At 38.0% G+C, this 21,686-nt stretch overlaps 1 protein-coding gene across 1 annotated transcript in view; it reads right to left on the bottom strand.

Annotated features, from left to right (window-relative positions):
• Window positions 1-290: 290 nt before the first annotated feature.
• GOPC (golgi associated PDZ and coiled-coil motif containing) overlaps window positions 291-21,686 on the bottom strand; it is a 35,828-nt gene continuing 14,432 nt past the window's right edge. The window contains exons 3-9 of the mRNA XM_019520221.1: window positions 18,220-18,243; window positions 11,321-11,496; window positions 9,217-9,382; window positions 7,819-7,914; window positions 6,484-6,648; window positions 5,135-5,315; window positions 291-3,887 (exon numbers count right to left, since the gene is read on the bottom strand). Coding sequence (XP_019375766.1) covers window positions 3,769-3,887; window positions 5,135-5,315; window positions 6,484-6,648; window positions 7,819-7,914; window positions 9,217-9,382; window positions 11,321-11,496; window positions 18,220-18,243 — 927 coding nt within the window. The 3' untranslated portion in view covers window positions 291-3,768. The remainder of the gene's footprint in view (window positions 3,888-5,134; window positions 5,316-6,483; window positions 6,649-7,818; window positions 7,915-9,216; window positions 9,383-11,320; window positions 11,497-18,219; window positions 18,244-21,686) is intronic.

Below are 21,686 nucleotides of genomic sequence, written 5' to 3'. Positions count from 1 at the left end.
TTTCCTTTTTTTTTTTTTTTTTTTTTAAGGGTTATCTGCTATTTGCCCATCTCCTTTTTTATTTAATTTGCTTTTAGGTAGTGGACAAATTTGAATTAATTTGTCTTGAAGTGAACGAGTTTGGCGTTCATGGCATTAACAGGTTTTAGCTCATATCTTTGTGCAACCTTCTGTATCTGCACAATAAATTTAGTAAGAAGCAGATATATGGAGTTCAGTGCAAATTAACTTTTTATAAATAAAACAGGGAACCTGAAATCCTAGTTGCAAATTAGGATCAGAAACCATCATAATGCATAAGGTTCCATCTTTATTTACAAGCTAATAAAAATATTAAACTCATCTTAACCAGGTATCATACACATGTTGTAAAATGTTATCTCCTACAAATATGAGTCCAAGAAAAGAAAGGTGTTTGGACGGATTATACAATAAATATCTGAACACTGATATGTGAACACATATCTATGAATCAATGCATCTGCAGTAAGCCTGAGACAGACACAAACCCTCCCCACCATAGTAAACACATCTCTACCAAGCAAATACTAAACAGAACTTTTCATCCAAATTACATATAATGTTCTAAAGCATCTTTCATAAGTTAAATATGCTCTTAGTGGACACTGGTCCCAAATGTCCTCAAAGTCATCCACCTTTAAATCCTCAAGAAATACCCCACTTAAGAATATTAAAATAGTCAAGGAATTATCCACTCAAAACTGAAGCTTGTTAATCTTTAGAACTTTGTTTTATTCTTTGAAGTAAAATATATACAAGTAAACAGTGTTTTATATATTAAAAAAAAAATGAAAACCTGAATACTGACTGTCCTTGGAAATTTTTCATTCAAACCCTGGGAACCAGTGGGCTTGAGTGCTCCAGTCACTGGTATCAGAGGAAAATACATATGTATACATTGCATCTGGATATCTCAACTTATTAAACATTTGTCATCTTAAAAGTGAATTTCTGTCTCAGTATCACAAGAGCAAAACTGCATTGTGGTACCAACTGGTAAGAAAAATGGGGTACAGCCACACTATCCTTTTGCAGTAGCATCTCAGCAACGTTTTCTAATTCAGGGCTTCCCAAACAAAGTTTAGATAAATTAATAAGTGGCGCACTTGCTTTGGCCATTCTGGCCATCTTCCCACCACTATACTGTTAGTTTTGCTGATCTTATATATAGGAAAATCAAAGCGGCGTGAAAAAAATGTGAATACATACGAAGTGTGACAGGGCTATAAGAAATCAGTTATGACAGGTTGCTAAAGAAATTTCTTTCTGTCCAACCTCAAGGTGGAGGTGACCAAACACATTTGAAGTGGTTCTAGGGTGTGAATGGAGTGAGAATGGACTTTCTCTTTTCCAAAGGTAAAGATCCCTGGTGCAGCCTCCCTAGAAAACATTTATTTAAATGTAAGATTATCTTAGAATGATACAATGTGCTCAGTGCTGCAATCACATTTTGAATACACCTTGTTGGGCGGACTCTAGATTTGACAACTTGAAAAAATGAGTGTCTGGATGCAAGATTACTGCAATGAGTTCACCTGCTAAAATGCACCTGAAAGATTCATGTAAGATATGAAGTTTCAAATGCACAGAAAGTAGCTTTCATGAACACCTTGGTGATATGTTTCCTACTTACTTGGTCCTACTTTGAAATACTAGCTTCTGTTCAGAAGCATTGCTATACATTTAGACTAAGCACACAGTGTAAGAGGGGGCTATTATAAAAAAAAAAAAAAAAAAAGAAGAAAAGAAAGCTGACCATAAACGAAGTGATTTGGTTGCGCAAATGGAACCATGCACAAAATGTTCAGGTAAAGAGCAACGGTTAAAGGACTTATAAATAGCAAAATCTTTGAATAAAGTATATACATTTTAAAGATTTCTCTATAAACATATATATATATATAGTGTCCTAAGGGAGACAAGTAACTGTGTTCTACATCACAAGTATTGAACATTAGATTAAGTGATATTACTCTAAAGGCCTTTAGGTTTTTCTCTATTTATGTACATCCTATACAGTAACATTTTCAAAGCTGTCATTTCACATTAGTTTCACTCTCAAAATACAAAACCTCGTCTTTCACATTGCTGTTTAACAACCTACAGAGCAGTTAAAGAGAAGAACAGGCATTTCATGCTGGGATAAGAAAAGGTATTTTACTTTTTATAGTTTGCATATGGAGTGTTGCTGTTCACTAAAATATCTACAAATACAGTCTGAGAAACTGGCGAAGGAAACCACCCTTGATGTCACATTTTCCAACTGTGCCTTAGGCCTTTAGATGTACTCTGATAATCTGTTATTTTAGGATATAACTGCTCTTTAGAAGGTAACAGTGTTTCACTTCAACTTTAACAAATGAAATGATGGCTGTGGACAGATGTCAACTTTAAACTGTTTTAAAAGAGGACGAAAAGCTTGCTGCTTGAGAGTGCATATCAGATGTTCCAATACAATTAACCGTTACATCTGTCCCCTCCTGTAGCAGTTTAAATGAGCTAAAATGCTGAAACTTTAAAACTCTGAATAAAACAGGGTTAAGTTACAATGGCTTTGCTCTACTTGGACTGCTATAAGAACAGGCAGATTAATAATTTACACTGAACTATATTATATTGTGTTTCTGTGCAACTGTTTCATTGACCATTCCTATGACAGTGCAACTTATGTTTGTCCACACCCCGTATGTCAACAGACTGCCACGCCATAACATACCAAGGGCTAGATACTGTGTTCCTGAGCACCTCCTCCAGGGTATCAAGCATTATTAAACACCCACTCATTTAAAGAGAATTTTATTGGAAAATGAAGTGTGCTCAGTACCCATCAAAAAGTGCTCTGCCCCGCACAAGATCAAGCTCCGTAAGGAACAACTCAAAATGTATAAAACCAATTCTTGCTAGTTCTAACTGTATTCATTCAGTGCTGAATATATAATATTCAGATAAAACACACAAGGGCAGACATAATTCTGAATGAGCTCAAAGCCATTTTTACACTAATTTTGCATTTTATAAAACATTGTTCAAATACTTTTGGAGTTCAAGCACATCAGTGATTGGCAGTGAACTGTTAAAGAAGGTAAATAATTCTGAAAATTTCTTCATGCTTAAAATGATTATGGGTTGGAAGATCAGAATTTACAATAAATACTCAATTGTTCTTTCCACTTTTTGTTGTTTTTTCTTTGAAGTACAACTTCTGCTTTTTGCTAGTATGTGAAAATCTGAGTGACAATACTTTGTACTATTGTTTTAAATTGCAGTTTAAAACTCAGGGATGAAATGGTATAAATTTGCTTTTCCCCTTAACATTTAAAGGCTATTTCACATCAAAATGCTGTTAATTCTATACTTCTACTCAGTGGCAAAAAACTAAAAAGAAATTGGCAGACTTTAGTCTACCCCCACACTGCAGATTAATAAAATTCTACATTGAATATATTCAGATACTTTTTTTTGGAAGCCACATGCTTTGGTGCTTACAGTTCAAAGAAACTTCATTTTACATGCAGTATGTTAAATAGTGTGCGTCACAGGAAAAAAAATAAGAACAGTTTTACACATTTAGAATTGCTCACAATGAAGCCCTGAGGTCTTGACTTCTCTGTTTTCCTAGCCACCAGTAATACAGGTTCCCTTTAACTTTTAATAGTCCTTTTACAATCTAGAAAGGTATACAAGATTTGGAATAGTCTATATTGATTAGCAGTCTTTCCCAAAGAAGTGATCAGTCCAGTTGATTTTTTAGGATAAGGACTCAGCAGAATTTGCTAGTTTTGGTGCAGTCTCTTCTAAGGGACTTTCAACTGAATTTCCTAGGTCTCCATTTTCATGTCCATCAATACTCGGCTTCTTGTCAAACACTGCAAGTTAAACACACATATTTTAAAGGAGCCAAGGGTATCCTCAGAATTACAGATGCTACTTGGAAAGCCTGCTGAAATTATAATGAAAATTTTAGCTAAGACTCTTAGATGATAAGAAAATCAGCACTGCCTTGTGAAGAAAAAAAAATTATACTTCTCTAATCTTAAATAAATATCCCAAAATGTAAGCAAATATTGAACATGGGGAATTTGATGACACAGACTAGGACTGACCAAGAATCAAAACAAAAAATTATGAAAATGGTTAATTTTCAACACGGGAAAAGTTGAAGAGAGTGAAAATTTGCAGATGACAAAAGATGTTTAAAGACCTTACAAAGTCAGGTGAATTAGCTGAACTTAATCTATTATCATGCAAATAGAACATACATTTTAAAATTAATGGAAAGAATGATTAATTCTACAGTCAAACAGGTATGTATAAGAAGCTTTGTCTTTTAAAATCATAGAATAATACAAATTAACGGCTGGAAGGGACTTCAAAAGATCATCAAGTCCAACCCTACTTCTCTAGGAAGGAATACTCCTGAGATCAAATGATCCCAACAAGGTGTCTGTCCAGTCTCCTCCGGAACACTTCCAAGGTTGGGGACTGCACCACCTCCTTGAAAAAAGTCTATTCCAGATTCTGGTCACCCTTACCATAAAGAAGTTCTTCCTTACATCCAACCTGAAACCATCCTCTAACAGTTTGTGGCCATTGCTCCTTGTCCTCCCCTGGGGTGTCCTAGTGAACAGTTTTTCTCCCAGCTCCTGATATTCACCCCTTACATACTTCTAGGTGGCCACCAAGTCCCCACCCAGTCTTCTCTTCCCCAGGCTGAACAGTCCCAGATCCCTTAGTCTTTCCTCATAAGGTTTGTTTTCCAGGCCCTTAATCATTCAGGTGGCCCTTCTCTGAACCCTTTCAAGATGGTCCATGTTCTTTAAAGTGCAGCATCCAGAACTGGATATAGCACTCCAGCCAGGTCTGCCCACACTGAAGTCATGCTATGCCATACCATGACCCTGCTAGCTGGGGTCCTGCCCACAACATGACCTGCCCACAACAAAACCATGTTGGGTATCCTTCAGCATCATGCCTTCTGCCACTCTCTCATAAATTGACTTTTTGATAATTTTGTAGAAAATTTTACCCAGTACTGAGGTCAAATCGACTGGCCTATAGGTTACCAGATCCTCCCTCCTACCTTCCTTAAAATGCATTAAAAAAAAAAAATTACCTTGTGATGGTTTGACAGTCACACTTGCATCTTTCCTATTAGAACCTGAATTTCCACCTGCCTCCAATTCATCAAGATACAGACGATAACGATGTCCACTCTCATCCTCATATTCTACATTTTCATCATCTGAGTCCACTTCTGGAGCAACATACACCACTTCAAACTCAATCTCCCCTCTCTAAAACAAAATCAAGATCATCATGTCACTGGGATTATTTAGATTGGAGAAGAGATGACTGAGGGGGCGGAGGGGTGGTGTCAAGCACAGTCTTGAAATACAGGAAACCCTCACTATTTGCAGGTTCGGCATTTGCAGTTTCAAATATTCGAGAATGCTGAACCCTCTTCTTAAAAGCTCCTAAAGGAGCTCCTCGGGAGTTCCGCGTTTGCCGCCACCAGACTCCCACCGTCGCCAGAGCAGCCGTGCCCCCACCCTGGGCAATGAATTCATGAACGCAGTGCCTTATTCGCAGATTTTGCCATTAGCAGGGGATACGAGAACATATCCCCCGCAAATGGCGAGGGTTGCCTGTACACTAATGATTGTTAAAAAAAAAGAATAAATTATTCTCTGTGGCCAGACAGTACAAGCAGTAATCTTAAACCACAAGAATGGAAACTGAGGTTAGATATTAGGAAGAACTTTCTAAGTATGAGGGTGGGTAAGCACTGAAGCAGATTACATATGACATTTTGAAACCTGATCTTGGACATTTTTAAGAGCAGGCTAAATGATCACTTGACTGGGATGGTTTAAACAAAAATGATCTTGCTTTGAGGCAGTGGATGGGCCAGATGAATTGAGGTCTCTTCCAACCCTATTTTCTATGATTAATCCATGGAAATTAATATCAATTTCTGTTACTGTTGAATATAATGTTGAAATATGAGAGACAAGGGCATGGAGCTAATACATATCTATGGGGTCCACAGGAAATTTAGAATTCTCAAACTGAATTGGGTAGAACAAGGGTGTCCTATCCTGGAGAGGCTGCAGCCCCCCATCATACCACAAGCACCTGTCTCCCTACTTCCCCCCTCCACTGTGTGGGGGCCCCAAGTTCCCCCAAGCCACAGGCTCCCTAGGACTGTGCCACTCCACCACGGACTGTGCCATTCCACCCTGTGCTGCCCCCAGGGCTAGGGACAGAAGTGGGAGGTGGAGGAAAGAGGCAGAGATGGAGCCCAGAGATCCTGGCAGCAGCAGCAATTGGAGCAGTGGAAGAAATGACACCCAATTAGGAGCTCACAGTCTTGAAATTAACCCCTTAAGCTGCATGTTGGACAGCCCTGGGATAGAAGAAAGGCTATGCATTAAGGCACTAATGAATAGCACGATAGACTACCTGCTGGGAAAGAATTGTTACAGCTTCTTTGTGTTTGGCGTCCCTCAGATTGACACCGTTAACTGCCAGAATGGCATCTCCAACGTGCAGCCCTCCGCATCGGTCAGCAGGTTGACCAGGGTGGATTTCTGAGATTAGTATAGGAACACCATGCTCCTTCCCACCCTATCAAAACAAAACACACAAAAATGGTGGTTTTAAAGCTACTATTGACAGAAATCAGCATTCTATTCACAGCTTTGTTTCAGTTCTTATAGAGAAAATTACCCACAATGTTTTTGGGAAAAGTATTTATGTAATGATTCTCAACCTTGCTCACTTGTCTGTACGGTATGAATCTCAGATGAATATTCAAGGAGTTCCAGGACATAATTCTGATAATAATAAAGTATTTTAAATCAATATACCAAGTTGATCAATCAAGTTAAAAAAAATGTATTGGATACTAAATTATTCGAAAGCTCCTATACACATTACATATAATATAAAAGTTATGGCAAAAACCTTTAAACTCATGTCCCTAAAAGTTAAATATCAATCAACAGAAATCAAAGTCCCTTGATTTTCAGAGCTGCAAGTCCTTTTGGATCACTAAATTAGGCTTTAGAGAAAAAAAAAAAAAAAACCAGCCCACTTAGTTTCATGCATAAAGCCAACACATAATTAAAAACCAAAAAACCCTATTAAATGTCACTGTCCTATGAAATATTTCAGACTAATATTTGGTATTCATCAGATATTTTTATTATAAACCATCATCCTTCTTTTGACTTGACAAAGGTCATGTTCATTGTTTGTGAGAATTCAGCGCTGGTTTTATTACCAAGACGCCTAAATCCAAAAATGCCGTTTAAAAAAAAAAAAGAGGAATAAATAAAGTCTTTTGGAATCTAGATATTAAAAAAATAATAAAAGGTTTTAATTCTTCTGCACACTCTGAAATTCATCTAAAATTACTCATTAGTTTACACACGCACTCTGATGCACATAAGATGCGAGTAAAAGTGGTTGATTCATTTTTCCGAACACTTAATAAAAAATACCCAGCTAAATTTAACATCTTTGTATATTTTAGAGGATTTTTTTAAAATACATGCTCATGTAAGCAATTTTCTATTGTTCATCAACAAAGATGGTCTCAAAAGAATTTTAGTGGCATTTCTTCAAGCAGATAACTGCTGATCTACAACAACATAATTCATCCAGCTGCCAAGAATTAAAACCACTAGCAGCTACAGTAATACCCATCATCTTCTCCATAAATTATATGGCTAGGGTAAAAGTTAACTGTACATAAAGAGCAGGAAGTAGAAAATAAATGTAAATATGTATTACTGTGATTGAAATGCCTAATCCTTCATGGTCTTCTTTGACTAGAAGAACTTTTCTGATTGGACCAACACCTTGACTCTTCTTCAAGGAATCTGGATCCTAGTTTAACAAGTGAAAAAGCATTAATGAGAATTTAAAGAAACTTTGTTGTTTTTCAAGCGTGGAAGGATAATATACAAGCATCAGATAAGCTACATGAGTACAAGCCAGCCCAAATGATAAGATTACACCACTCAACTTTACTCCTGATTACAGTGGGCGCATCTATACAAGATGCTAAACGTGCAGTAGATTAATTCGACTGTGCATTAGCGTGTCACAGCAAAAGCTGTGCTAATGTGCTGATGCACAGTTGAATGACTCCACTGCACATTAGTGTCACAAAAAGACTGTATGCTGACGCCACTGTGCAGTAGTGCCAGTTACTGTGCAATCAGTTAGTACCTGTTATTACAAGTACTCAACTTAATGCACAGGAACAGCAGCGCATTAATGAACATACAGACACAACCAGCGTAGTGTTCTTATGCTAGCAAGAGATACACAAGGCAGAAGTTGACTCCTGAAAAGAGACTGACCACCAAAAAAAACAAACTAAACAAAACATTTTTGGGACACATCACAGGCTCATCATTGGAAATACGTAACAATGCTGGAAGTTATATTGACAAAAGGTGAATAGAAAAACCAGTTAAGATATAGTTTCATAATTCAGCAAATAGAAAAAAATGCTTGGGATTGCATATTATATCTTAAATAAGAAATAAAACATTATTCAACTTTTCTTTTGCTATTGAATTTTGTAAAATTGCTGTTGCCATCACATTACGAAAAAACCCTTGCTGCATATATCATCTGCTTCAAAATATGCACATATCCATAGGATACATTTTTAAAAAAGAATGAATGATTTTGTGCCTAATTTAAGATTAATCTTAATTTAAATTAGGATTCTATTTTTAAAAACTCTTTCTGAAAAAATAGGATTCTTTGTTGCATCTGTTGACGCCCCCCTAAAATCCCTAAACCTTTTTGAAAAATCTAAATAGAAATTTCAGTCCATCCTTAATGTTAACAAAAATTGTTTGATAAAGAAATTTGTTGAGATCAACATAGATAACTAAATCTGCACTTCTAAATCTATATGCAAGCACCTAAAGAGAAGGAATTCAATTTTAACAAATCTTGAGCGCCTACAACTTCCAAATATAAAGTCATTTTATGTATATACATAATACCATGATAACTCGTATTTGTGGTTACATTCCTTTGAGACAACAAATTGGAACAAATCAATGAAATGAGGAATCACACATTTTAGTTCTCCCTGGAAAACAGTGACTGATGGTTCACTGATGTCAGGGGAAGGGGGAAAAAAAAAAAAATCAGTTGTTAACTTACATGTCCTGGTGGTGCCTGCATTGGTCGTTTCAGGTCATTACGACCCCGACATGCTCTAATAACAGTTTTGTGACGGTGCAGGTGAATTTCAGCTTCAAGCTGGTTCCAGAGTTTGTCATGAGCAGGTCCCTTCATATCTCGACCTAGTAACTGAATCTGTTGAACCCTGTGCAATAAGAAAGGAAAGACAGACTAAACACATATTATAACTGAAAACTGAGGTATTCCACTAGCCACAATTCATTTCCCCCATCATACTGCAATGGCTTAACTGGAATAATCAAAATAGTATAACAGCAACAGCGCTAAGGAACTGCACAAAGCGCTTCCTGAAACGTTAGAATCTGTGGATTGCTGCATTCTATCCTGCAATACTCAGAACACCTTGTGAAAGCAAATACGTAGGCTGCTTACAGACGTGAAACATCCCCCCTCCACCAAACCCTGGTGCTTTAAGCTTGGTGCACTCCCATGCCGAGCCAGCACATGCCCAGAAGAGGCATTGTGATAGCTGGATCCAGCTTGCCCAATGCACGTGTAGATACAGTGTTTTAGTGAGGCTTTTATGGCACTTTTATAAAATACCTGATAGATTCAACTTCAGATAAAAGCACCAAAAAGCAGTGCTGAAGCACCCAGTCTATATGAACACTTCAGCATCAGGTTGAACTAATATGCTGCTGCTTCTAGTAAAGTGTTTTGTTTTGTTTTTTTAATGTCTGTAAGCAGCCATAATGCCTACAGTCTATCAAGTGAAGCTCTTTCCTCCTCATCCCATCTCCTGGTTAAATCAGCTTTAACTGCATCCCCTCTGATCCCTGCCTCCCTGTAACACTTTTAATTTTGGACCTGCCTCAAAGGTTCGAACCAAAAAGAGATGTAAAAGGCAGAAAAGGCCAACCAGTTCTCAAGGTTTGGGCAGGAGAAACTGTCTGGCAATGAAGAGAGCTGCAGCAACAGCAAAGGAAGCTCTCCTCTCCCTTACAAACCAAAGGTCCCAAACCCTTTCCTGGAAGCAGCCTTGGAAACTTGTCTTAGGGGACACTGGATGAAATTATAGCAAAGAATAAATTGGAAATAAGAGGTAACATTGTAATTCAAGAGAAAAGTAGTAAGAGCAATTCTGTAGAGGAGTACTGTATTTAAGAGTAGTTTAGAAAGACAAAAGGAACCTAACAAGATGTATGCAGATGATTCTGATACATCTTGCTAATCATTCACCATTACTGTAGCAGTATTTTAAATCCCCTTCTCACATTTTCATCTCAAATGCCCATTTAGATTTTAGGAATCAGTACCTGTGGTAGAGACGATATCTGTTATTAGACCAACTAGATATTTGCAAAGAAATGTTCTTTATTTGCAAGATAAAGAATTTTTTTTGCAAATATCTAGTTGGTCTAATAAAAGATATCACCCCTACCATGGGTTTGGATTCCTTTTGCCTGTAGACCAATATGGCTATAACCTGGATCCCACTTAGATTTTTCAACTTTTAGGAAAGGGACTATGACTTTCTATATTCTAGTACATAATTAAGCACAATAGGTTTCCGTCTCCAAGTGACCTGCTACCAACTTACAGTGACTTATGCATGCATACACAGTGTTTGATTTTCCTTTTGGGTTTGGTACAAATATTTTCTTTTAGAACCTTTGGGAACTTGACTTACTTTAACTAGTTTGATAACCTTTCATGAAGCTAAGGAAAATGAACTTTTGTTCTTAGGAGAGAGAAAAATCCCTCTCCTTTCCCTGGAGAAATGAAGTGTGTTAATCATCTGATTAATGTCAGGAAACATATCTAGCTGACCCAGAGTATTTAGACCAAAGCCTGGGCAAAAGAACATGCATTTCCCAGAGATGCTAACCAGATGCTAACTTCAGTAAGCAATGGGCACACTGCTGCTTTACCTTCAGTGCTAAGAGGAACAGAAGACCTAAGGGCAAGTTTGTCCAAACTTACCAAAAAACTGAATCTCAAAAATTATTACAAAAACTACCAGTTCCTGAGTCCTAGTTATGGAACAACATGGAGCAAAAGAACAGTCCCTGTCTCTGTGAGAAACATTTGAATGGACTGGACCTCAATTGATTTTACAAACCTTCCAGCTAGTTCTTTATCTAAATATTTGGCTGCCAATCTTGCTCCATAAACCTCAGCCTGAAGCACAGCTATGTGTCGACGAAGTGCTTCATTCTCCTTCCTCAGTAACTTCACCTCAGCTTCCAGCTGAGCTTCTTTGACCTTTTCTTTCTTATTGGCTTCCAGCTCTCTCTCCTAAGAAAGAAAAGAAAGAAAGAAAGAAATGCCAGTGAGGTTTTATCTTAGTTACAGGACCAGCATTAAACATTTCTGCAAACAAACATGAAATAATTGCTGTACTGCAAACAATGCTTTATTCCACTTAGAAAGGGCTGTGGTGCCACAGCTTTTTCCTTTATAGCAAGAAGACTCATAAAAAACAAGATTTTATTAGAATTACTTATCCCTTTATCACTATAACCTTTTCCTGTCTTCCAGGGCAAAATTAAAAAAAGAAGAGATTTTCAGAGACACGTAGGGTACCTAATTTTACAAACAGCCCTTTTGAAAATGTCCCCTATAAATAGCTACACACTTAAAGACTTATCAAGAAAACCTGTATACAACACAATCAACACAATTATCAATTTAAGATTAAATGATTCAAAACAATATTATGACATTGTTTGATAGGGCTGGGGAGATGCTGTAGCTGTGATGGTCCCAGAAAAATGTACAGGGCAAGGATTTTTGTGAGCGATACCTTTTATTGGACCAACTGGACAGTTTGTGGGGGGGGTGGGAAGCTTTCGGGTATGAAGTACTTGCCGCAGGTACCCACATAAATCCTTGCTTCTCATGATTAAGAGAAAAAAATGTCAGACATAATCTGGTTATAACGAAACGTGTGGTAAATTACAAAATAAAAATAGGCAACTTCCAAATATATGACACATCAGCAACCATATCTCCGAAAGATATTGAGACTTTAGAAATTACTGGAAGTTTTAGAAATTATTTGTTGATTCCAAAGGGAATAACATGCTACATAGTCTTTTACAGATTCAATACCAGCCACATATCAGATACTCATTTCTCCACAATTTTTTACTTTAATATACTAATCAGCAGCATTTAAGTTACATCTCTCCCAACCAATATGAAGCAAGTATCTGCCTTCACTAAATGGTGTGATTTATTCCTATGTGCTCTGTATTGCAAAAAACTAACAAATGGTATTTAGCTTTTTACAAACATACACATCATATTTAACAAACATAAAGAAAATGCTCTAAGCACACTCCCATGTACACAAACTCTTTAATGCCTACACCATTCAGCAGAAAAAGTACTGGAAAAAAGAAGCCATCATATATTCATAATAGTTTTAATGACTAACTCCAAAGTCTTGAAATAATCTGGATCTCTGATTTAATACGTGTGCTGCACTGGTTAGGCAGATTTTTTCCCTTATTTTTTTTTTATTTTCAAAGTGCTCAATTTGAAGATGTCCAAATGCCTATATATTCTTTATTACTTGTCTTCCAATGACATTACTTTTGGAGAAATTCAACATATTGGGTTACTAACATTATTTAGGTTACTAAGTGCAATTCGTATTCCAACAGCAACCTCAATGCGTCAGGCATTATCCACACACTGGAAAGACAGTTTACAATCAAAGGTGACAAACAACAGACAAAGAAGAGATGGGGATAAGGATCAAAATATAGCGGACAGCAGCAAAGTAATCATGGCACTGACACACTTAAAAGGAATAAGGGGCGAAGGCTGAGGTACTGATGAAAGGCAGTCATATTCAGTAAGATGAAGAGTGGGTCAAAGGAAGAGAAAGAAAGGAGGCAGTGAAAGTTTGGGAAGACTTGTTCCTTCCAATGTGCACAGCAGTCGCAATGAAGGGAGAAGGGGGAATCTACTAGTGTTTAATAGGACTCTCCCCTGCCCCCCCATTTACTTTAGGTATTGGCTAATAAACATTTGAAAATAAATCTTTTTCATAAATTTTGTTTTATTGTATAGGCACTGAGGACAGGATTCAACTTCAAAGGTAAGAACCATCCCCCTTCTCTGCATGTGAATATCTTCATTATAGGAATAGGTTTACCCTCCCAGAGATGTACCAAAGTTTCATTCTTCCTGTAACAGGAATTCACATGCTCAAAGGTAGCACTTACACTATTCAGGTAATTCAGAGTTGGTCACAAGCTGCACTTTGATCATCCACTAGGTGAGAAACACAATTCTACCCTTAGATTTCCCCAATTCTTCTTGAGGGTCACTGATTCAGAGAAATGGCATTTTGAATATTGGAAAAGTATGATTAGAAATCGAAAGAATCTTTCCATGTGACTTGAAGACAGGTGTGCTATTTGAAACTACTTTAAATCATTGTTTTAAAAGTTGCTACATTTTGAGATGAAAGCTTCTTTTGAAATCATAAAAATCATCAGATTAAAAAGAACCTTTAGGGTCATCTAGTCCATGAATGACTGATGCCTCTCAAGACCGGGGGGGCAGCATCATTTGTCAGTGGCAGCAAGCAGGGACCACCCACAGATGCCGGTGTCGGTGGTGGTGGGGAGATGGGGGTTGTGAGTGGCGAGCACGGACCGCCCACAGCCACTGCCAGAGGTGTCAGAGGCGGGAAGGTGGCAAGTGGAGACTACCTGCAGACACAGGTAGTTGCATCGGCCGTGAGGGGCGTGATGGTGACCACCTGTAGAAGCTGGCAGCAGCTAATATCATGGGGACACATGCCCACCCCCATGCATCACCTATGATCTAGTCCACCCTCCCTGCAGAGACGCACAATTTGCTCTTCTAAACCATCCCATACGGATACGGCTAGAGATCCTTTCTGGAAACATCCAGAGAAATCTATTCTGCTTCCCTAAACAGCTATTCTCTATTGTTCTACTGATCTTATGGTTCAGAAGTTTTTCCTGAGATTTAATCTAAATTTGCTTTACTGTAGTTTAAACCTGCTGCATTGTGTCCTGGCCCCTCTGGCAAAGGAAATAATTTTTCTCCATGTTCTTCTGGCAGCCTTTTACACATATGAAAACTGCTAGTATATGTTCCCTACTTAATCTCCTTTTCCCCAGACTAAATAGGCTTGCTTTCAAATCTTTTTACCACCTTTGTTGCTTGTCTCTTCCCCAGTTTCTCTGTCTTTTATAACATAGTGCTCAACACTGGACATAGTTCTCTAGCTGAGGCGTAGGTAGTGTCAGACATGTTGGCTTTATTGACACTCTGTATGGTCAAAGATACCTAGGTATGGAGAAAGCAGTCAGGACTTGTGGTAGAGGTGATATCTTTTATTAGACCAACCAGATTTTTGCAAAAAAATGCCTTTAATTGCCAGCTTTTGGGCACAAACACCCTTCATCAGGCTTGGGAGAAAAAACTGTAGATGTTCTCCTGGGTAGAAATGAAAGTTAGAAAACAAAGTTCAAGAAAAGGACACATGGCCAATGTACAATTAAGATCAAGCGACGCTGGAAGAAGGGGCTTAACTCTAAAAGAAAGATGGGCTAAATAATATAGTTAAAATAAAAAAAAGATGCTGAAGTTATTTTGGTGATTACCTGACTGCTTTATCAAGAGGAAGGGAATAGATCTGGTGAGTACACCATGTTTTTTCACATACCCCCATTAAAACGTGCACGTTGTTTTGGGAAGGCAGAATGAAGGAGGAAAAAAAAATGGCTGCATATAGAAGGGACAGAACCTAAATATTCAGCTCATTCACCCTCCCTTTCCTGCTCAGGCAAAACTAGTTTTAACCCTTTCAGAGCAGAACGGTCAGCAGCTCTTGGATAATCAGCCAAAAGCTGAAACTCTACATGCTGCTGAAAACTGGACTCCATGGGCAAAACTATTATTTCAAAAAAAGAGATAAAAACAGTTTGAAGGGATGCAAAATGGGAGAAGAGAGACTAGGACCAACAAACAGACAGCAAAACTGCTGAAGAAAGAACAGCCTGATTAGTGGAACGTGAAGACCGTTAAGAGAGATGGTCATTAACACCTATGGAGGAAAAAGGCATTAGCAGAAATCAGATGGAATATATTAAGCTATGAAGTCAACTGACTTCATCAGCACCGTCTTAACAGAAGTGCCACTGATGCTGCTGGGTACCTGGTTTTAAACTTTGGGTGGATCAAAAATCAAGTAGGATGTGACCACACCACTGCAATCCCCTGGATCTGCTCCTGCTAGAGACTGTTCGCCTTTTTGACGAAGCTGTTGGAGGGATGAGAAGGAGAACAAGCAGCAGCCATGCTGCAGCGTCTCCATGCTTCTTTTCTGGGAAGAAAAGTCAGCTTCCCCACTTAAGAAATGCAACTCAATTAGGAAGACTAATTTTGTGGGAAAAAAGGAGAGTGTAACACATGAATAAGTACAGCATTTAGTTGATGAGAAAGGAGGGAAAGAAACAGGAGTGACCTTATGGTTGAGGTCTATGATTGAAAAGGGGCATTCTTCCAGCAATGTGCATCTAGCTTAGAAGTGTATTTGAAGTGTGAGCTAGTAATAATATTTAACTTCCTTGATGTCTTTGGAAGAAAACATGGTATAACACAAAACACTGGTTAGGTTCTCTACAAATACTAAGGGGAATCTTTTGGCTTCAGAAAGCTGAGAAAACATATAGGGGTCATCTATCTGGTTCTGATGAGAGGAGAGAGAGCACAGAATGCAGAGCTAGGAAGCGAGGGTTAAAATCTTTTGTCTCTCCCTATCCTGAACTGCAACATACCATTCCTCAGATCCAATCTGGGAATTTGGACTACCATATGCATTAAGATGTACTTTGCATAACATAGGTTCCCGAGCAAATTTTTTTAAAAGAATAACATATTCACCATTACATCCATCCTCACCATCTAATGACATACGGCCTTGAGGATGCTCTAATTTACAGCTATTGCCAATGGCTAAGGGATAACTATAGGAATTTGGCCAAGGCGCACACATGCCTCAGTCATATCAGCCACAAAGGTCACAGTATAAGTGAAATTATGGCAACTCTACACCATCTGGGGATTCAATACTCTTGGGTGTACCTACTAGGCTAGCTTTAGGGTTATCTGCTCCTAGGATAGGACAAAAGTGCCTTTGACAAATAGTCAAGAGAGAGAGACTGGTTTAGGGTTTATGCACAAGGAAACATTATTAAGGCAGAATATTTATTTTTCACTCTATATAACCTGGTATTTTTATTTGAAATATTAATATTGTGTTAACAATACTTTTTTCATAGCATTTTTGGTGCTTTGGGGCAGGGAGGGAGACTGTTCTTTATGTAGACAAAAGTCTTTGAGAATGTAAAATTTCTTTGATCCAGGCCATTTTGCTTAACAACCCCTAAAAGAAGCTTCTATTTTCAGTCTCTGAGATCTGGCAGCCACAAGCTAGAGCTGTAAAATGATCCACGATATTTAAATCAATCTAAATTAATTATCTTCAAAATGGGCTTATTTCTTAAAATTTCAGTCAAGATGAATCAAAGTCAACTTCCTACTTGATTCAAATCAAATTTGATGCTTCTAACACTGTTTGGTTTCCATATGAAATATTAACATCCAAATAATACTACGAATAATATAACTCAAAGGTAAATAAAATAATGTTGCTCAATTTTTCTCCCTTATGAGTTTTCTCTCGGTCCGAGACAAAGCTTGGAAAATTACATTCCAGAAATAACATGACAAAGTTGTAGCTACATTTAAAAGATGGGATTAAACTGAAAGCTAGAACAGAACCTTAAAATGTAGTGTACTGCTTGTGCTTGATATAATTAACACAGTCCAACATTTAAGTAGTCTGTACAAACATACGCCTACAATTCTTGGCATTGAAAATTCCTGCTCCAAATAAAACCACATTTATCAGAACAGTAAAAGATACTTCCTTACTGTGGTATAAAAATAATGATTAACCACACACTACACTGCAACTTATGAAAATAGCAGGGTATAAACTTGATGGGCCAAGATCAAATCATTATTTACTGTCTTAATATGCAAGTACCTCAGTCCTTTCATTAACCAATTATAAGCAGATGGTACTTTCTAGTGTTTATAGTATGTCTGAGGTTCCTTTAAGCAGAAAACTATGTTTTACATAAACTATATTAAACAAAAACCTTCTGATTATTTACTTGTTCTCATGAACTTCTCATCTAAATGTACTCATGATGATGACAGATCACAATCCTTAATTACTTAATATTTTGTCAAAGGAAGAAAAGCAAATTTTGAGAAGTATCTAGGGGATAAATAACTAAATTTTATTTTAATTGAATTGTGTGTTTTCCATTTTAATTGAATTGTGTGTTTAAAAATCTTGAAGTCTATCATTCACAAGGTTTAAGAAATGATTGTCTTTAGAGTTCACCACTACCAGAGAGCTCATGAGCTTAGGTATTTTAGATATCAAAGGACTGTTAAGTTATATTAAAGCAACTTATCCCTAAAAATGGTACTGGGAAAGGGGGAAAAGGGAAAACGTAACAAAATATTGAAACATGTAGCCAGAGAAAACTGAAAAATATTACAAAAACATTTGAAATGTGTGTACAGGTTATTAAAAATTGACAGTATCTACCATGCTCGATCTATGAGCCTGAGTTGGATATTGTCAGTTTTTAAATAAATTGTGCAACAGCTTAAAATTATGTTTCCATTTGCAAAAGACATAACTTGAGGATGTAAAAGTACCAGACCATATCATCCCATATAAGACCCAGTAGGAGAAACAAATATGAACATGCACCAAAAAGTGCACCAAAAATAAAGAACTGTCAACAGCATTAGATGTATAATCAACAAGAAAGGGGAAGAAACCAGATACAGATCTGTTGTGTTAGCCTCCCAGCCAAAATATAAATACTGCTGCACAAAATAAAAGCATTGCCTTACATGTAAAGGGGATTTGTGGATACTTACCATCTCATCCACAGAAAGGAGAGGCTTAAGACAGAAGAAGAGAGTTCCATATTAGAAAAACATGACAATATGGACAATATAAATGTAAGGCAGAAAACAAGAAAATGAATGAAAATAGTCTTAGCCTGTCAGAAACGCACTTTACTAAAGTGCGTAATAATAAGCATGATAATAAGTAAACTTTTTCATAAGAACCTCTGCATTTGAAGTATGCATTGTAATATCAAATCACTGAAAGCCAGTGTTAGAGAACAGCATGCAGTAATTTCCTTATTAAATATAAATGCAAGGGAAAATTCTACAAATGCAAAACATTCAATATAATGCTATATGAACGCTCACATTTTTCATTAATTTTTAGAATACAGGCTTGCTTCTGAGCCTTTCTGAACCTAAAATTAAGTGTTTACCTACTGGATAAATCATAAGTTAAATTTATAAAAATGCCTCTCAAGGTTATACATAATGATTATGAATATGCCACCATATGCAGGATAGAAGTAAGTTGCAAAAATATATATTATGATTAAAAACAGCAGAAGACAAACTTTTGACCAAAGCCACTAAAGGAAACTCCAGACTAGGGGGCAACCCCTGGCACAGGTGCCATAGCACGGCATGCAAAGGCATCTTGCTTGGCACATACACTTCAGGGATGGCATGAGAGGGCCTGGGGCTACGCTAACACAACAAGGCCCCTTGTGGCTCCCTCGCCATCTGCCCTTGGCACACCAACATCTTACAAGTGGAGGTTGCGGATGTTTTTGGCACTGCCCAAAAACATTGCCAACCCCTGCTCCAGACCCTTACCAAAAAAAGAAGAAAAAGGCAAAGAGTGGCTGCACATCAGGTAAAGAGAAAGGAAGGCAACGTGCATAACTGTGCTTTCAAACTAAGCACTGTTGACACTGTCTTCTTTCCAAACCTCCTGTGGGTAGATTCAGACTGGTAGAAGGTCACCACTAAAACTTCCTTAAACCTAAACCTCAGATTTTCAGTTTTCCTTGTCATTTAAGCAGCTTCAGTTCTGCTTGCTTAAACTTCCCAAACCTTTGTAGCTTCTATATCTAGAATGGTTTAAAGAACAGCTTCTCTCCACTGAAAAAAAAACCTAGACACTCCCAAAAGACAGAATAAAGCAAACTCAGAAGATAAGCCTAGAGGCTTATAAAATGAGGAAGAAACAAGGCCCAATGCTGTATGAAGGAGAAAATGTCAGGCTAGGGTTTTAATGTGTACAGTTTCAACACAGGCAAATCCTTCAACAACAGAGGGAAATTTTACTCCTCAATCTTAACTATGGACAAAGGCTTTTGTGGCTTAAACTCAGATCTGTAATCATTCCTTTAAATAAAAATTCTTAACACAAGATATAATGGAAGATTTTCAAAACTGCCTCAGTGCTGTTTTCACAAAGGCTTCAAGAGTTGAAGTCTCGACTTTCAACAATACAGCTAAGTAACTTTTGAAAAGGGAAGTTACCATATATTTACTCAAATAGAAGACAACCCTGATTATAAGATGACACCCCAATAATTAGATTCTACATAAGAAAAATTTATAAATGTGTTATAATTTTCCAGGTACAGAATCTAACTATTGACGGTTTCACCTAGAATTTGCCCCCCTCTCACTGCTACAGCAGGAAAAAAAGAAAAAAAAAAAAAAAAAAAAAAGAGGGGGGGGTCAGGTAGCCCCTTTCCTCTTTGCTTCCCCCCAACTTTTCCCCCTGGCAGCCCTTCCCTCTCTCCTTACTGTCACACCATGCTCTAAGAACATGGAAGTGAGAAGCAAATTTCAGAAACCAGAACCTAGAAACTAAACACGGCTGTAGCAATTTGCATATAGTATCCATGCACTTAGTTCATCCATGATGCATGTTACTTTTCTCCCCAACCGCTGCAAGTTTTAGCACAGGAACAGGCAGTCCTTGGACTTATGACACAATTGGTTCCTGAAAACCGTGTCTTAAGTCGAAACATTGCAACTTGGAAACAATTTTCTCATAAGAAACGATGTTATAAATGGGGGATTGGTTCCTGAACCAAGGCCCGATACCCTATTTTCAACAAAAATAGAATTTTGTACTCGATCAATTCTAGATGAGTCATATAGCTACATTAATGCATTTATACTGTAAATAGCAATCATATAGATTCGGAAGGTGACGTTGCTGGACTTTTTGAAGGGCTCTTGGATGGACTTTTTGAAGGGTTCTTGGCTGGAGTCTTCTCAGGAGTCTTGGCTGCTTTCTTAAAGAAAGCGTCCAAGGAAGTTTGGACAGATGTTCTCCAAGGAGATAAGTGACACAGCTAACTTGTTCGCTGGCACGGCATCGCATTGTATTAAGCGTTGTAAAGTCAAAACTGGCGTTGTAAAATTGAAACAGGGTGTCAATTTATAAACATTGTAAGTGCGAAACATTGTAATTCGAAATGTTGTAAGTCAAGGGCTGCCTGTACTCCATAAACACAAAACCGACCAGCACTTTGGCACCTACTGGGTACATCTATACATGCAATTATTGCGAAGCAATAAACTACAGCATACTTTGTGCTGGAGTTTATTGTTCCAAGGCACCTGGGACCACTGCATTTTGATCCTGGTTGGAGCAGTCCCAGCTGACAAAGGGTCCGGGGGATCAGCCTGCTAGCCTGGCTCAATGTGCTGCAGAGGGGCTGGCTAGGGCACAATGGTGCCCTGGGGCTAGCCAACAGGCAACCCCTACACTGAAGGACCCTCATGCCCCAGGCAGCCCTGTCAATGTTTACACAGGCATTGTGGCAATTAAGTAACTCCGCCATAGGATAGTACTTGTATTTACAAGTACTATCCTATGGTGGAGTTAATCCATTTATTCTGTCCTAATAGCATGTGTAGACCCTGAGACTTTACTGAGAAGCTAATCAGTCAGCTCTGCAGTAAATATCTCATGTACCCACACCCACTTATATGTAGTACAAATTGTGCATGATATTAGTTCGAAGCCAAAGGGCTGTGATTTACCACAGTTCACTGGGCTCAGCCCCACCAGGGTCAACAGTATTTCAAGCCACAGTGACCCCACAACTCAGCACTGTTCAGTATGTGTGTGTACTCCAGATAGCCACAACAAAGGATCCATGTGCTAACTAGCCCCTACTCATGACTGGAAGCGGATGTTCTTGTCATGAGCTCTTGTATGCTCCAAAAATTTATATGAAGATGAAGCACAGAGCAACCTGGTCTTGCTTCACCTTATGGAGGGCCACACTAATCACATGCACCAGGCTGAGAGTGTGGGCAACAGAAGGAATCTGGATGAACTGTTTGGACCTTGTTTCATAAGCTAGGCATTTAAGGCTGGTGAAGAAACAGGAATAATTGGAAATGGGAAAGAAAGGGACAGCTCGGCCATGGGAGTGAAGAGGAAGTAAAAATGTATACAATATCATAGCTCACCATGACTTGAAAAAGTCGGAGATGAG

This window comes from Gavialis gangeticus, unplaced genomic scaffold (assembly GCF_001723915.1).
Source record: "Gavialis gangeticus isolate Ggan-Ray unplaced genomic scaffold, GavGan_comp1, whole genome shotgun sequence".
Classification (NCBI taxonomy): domain Eukaryota; kingdom Metazoa; phylum Chordata; order Crocodylia; family Gavialidae; genus Gavialis; species Gavialis gangeticus.
The sequence above is the reverse complement of the archived record's forward strand: the minus strand, read 5'-3'. Positions and strand labels throughout refer to the sequence as shown.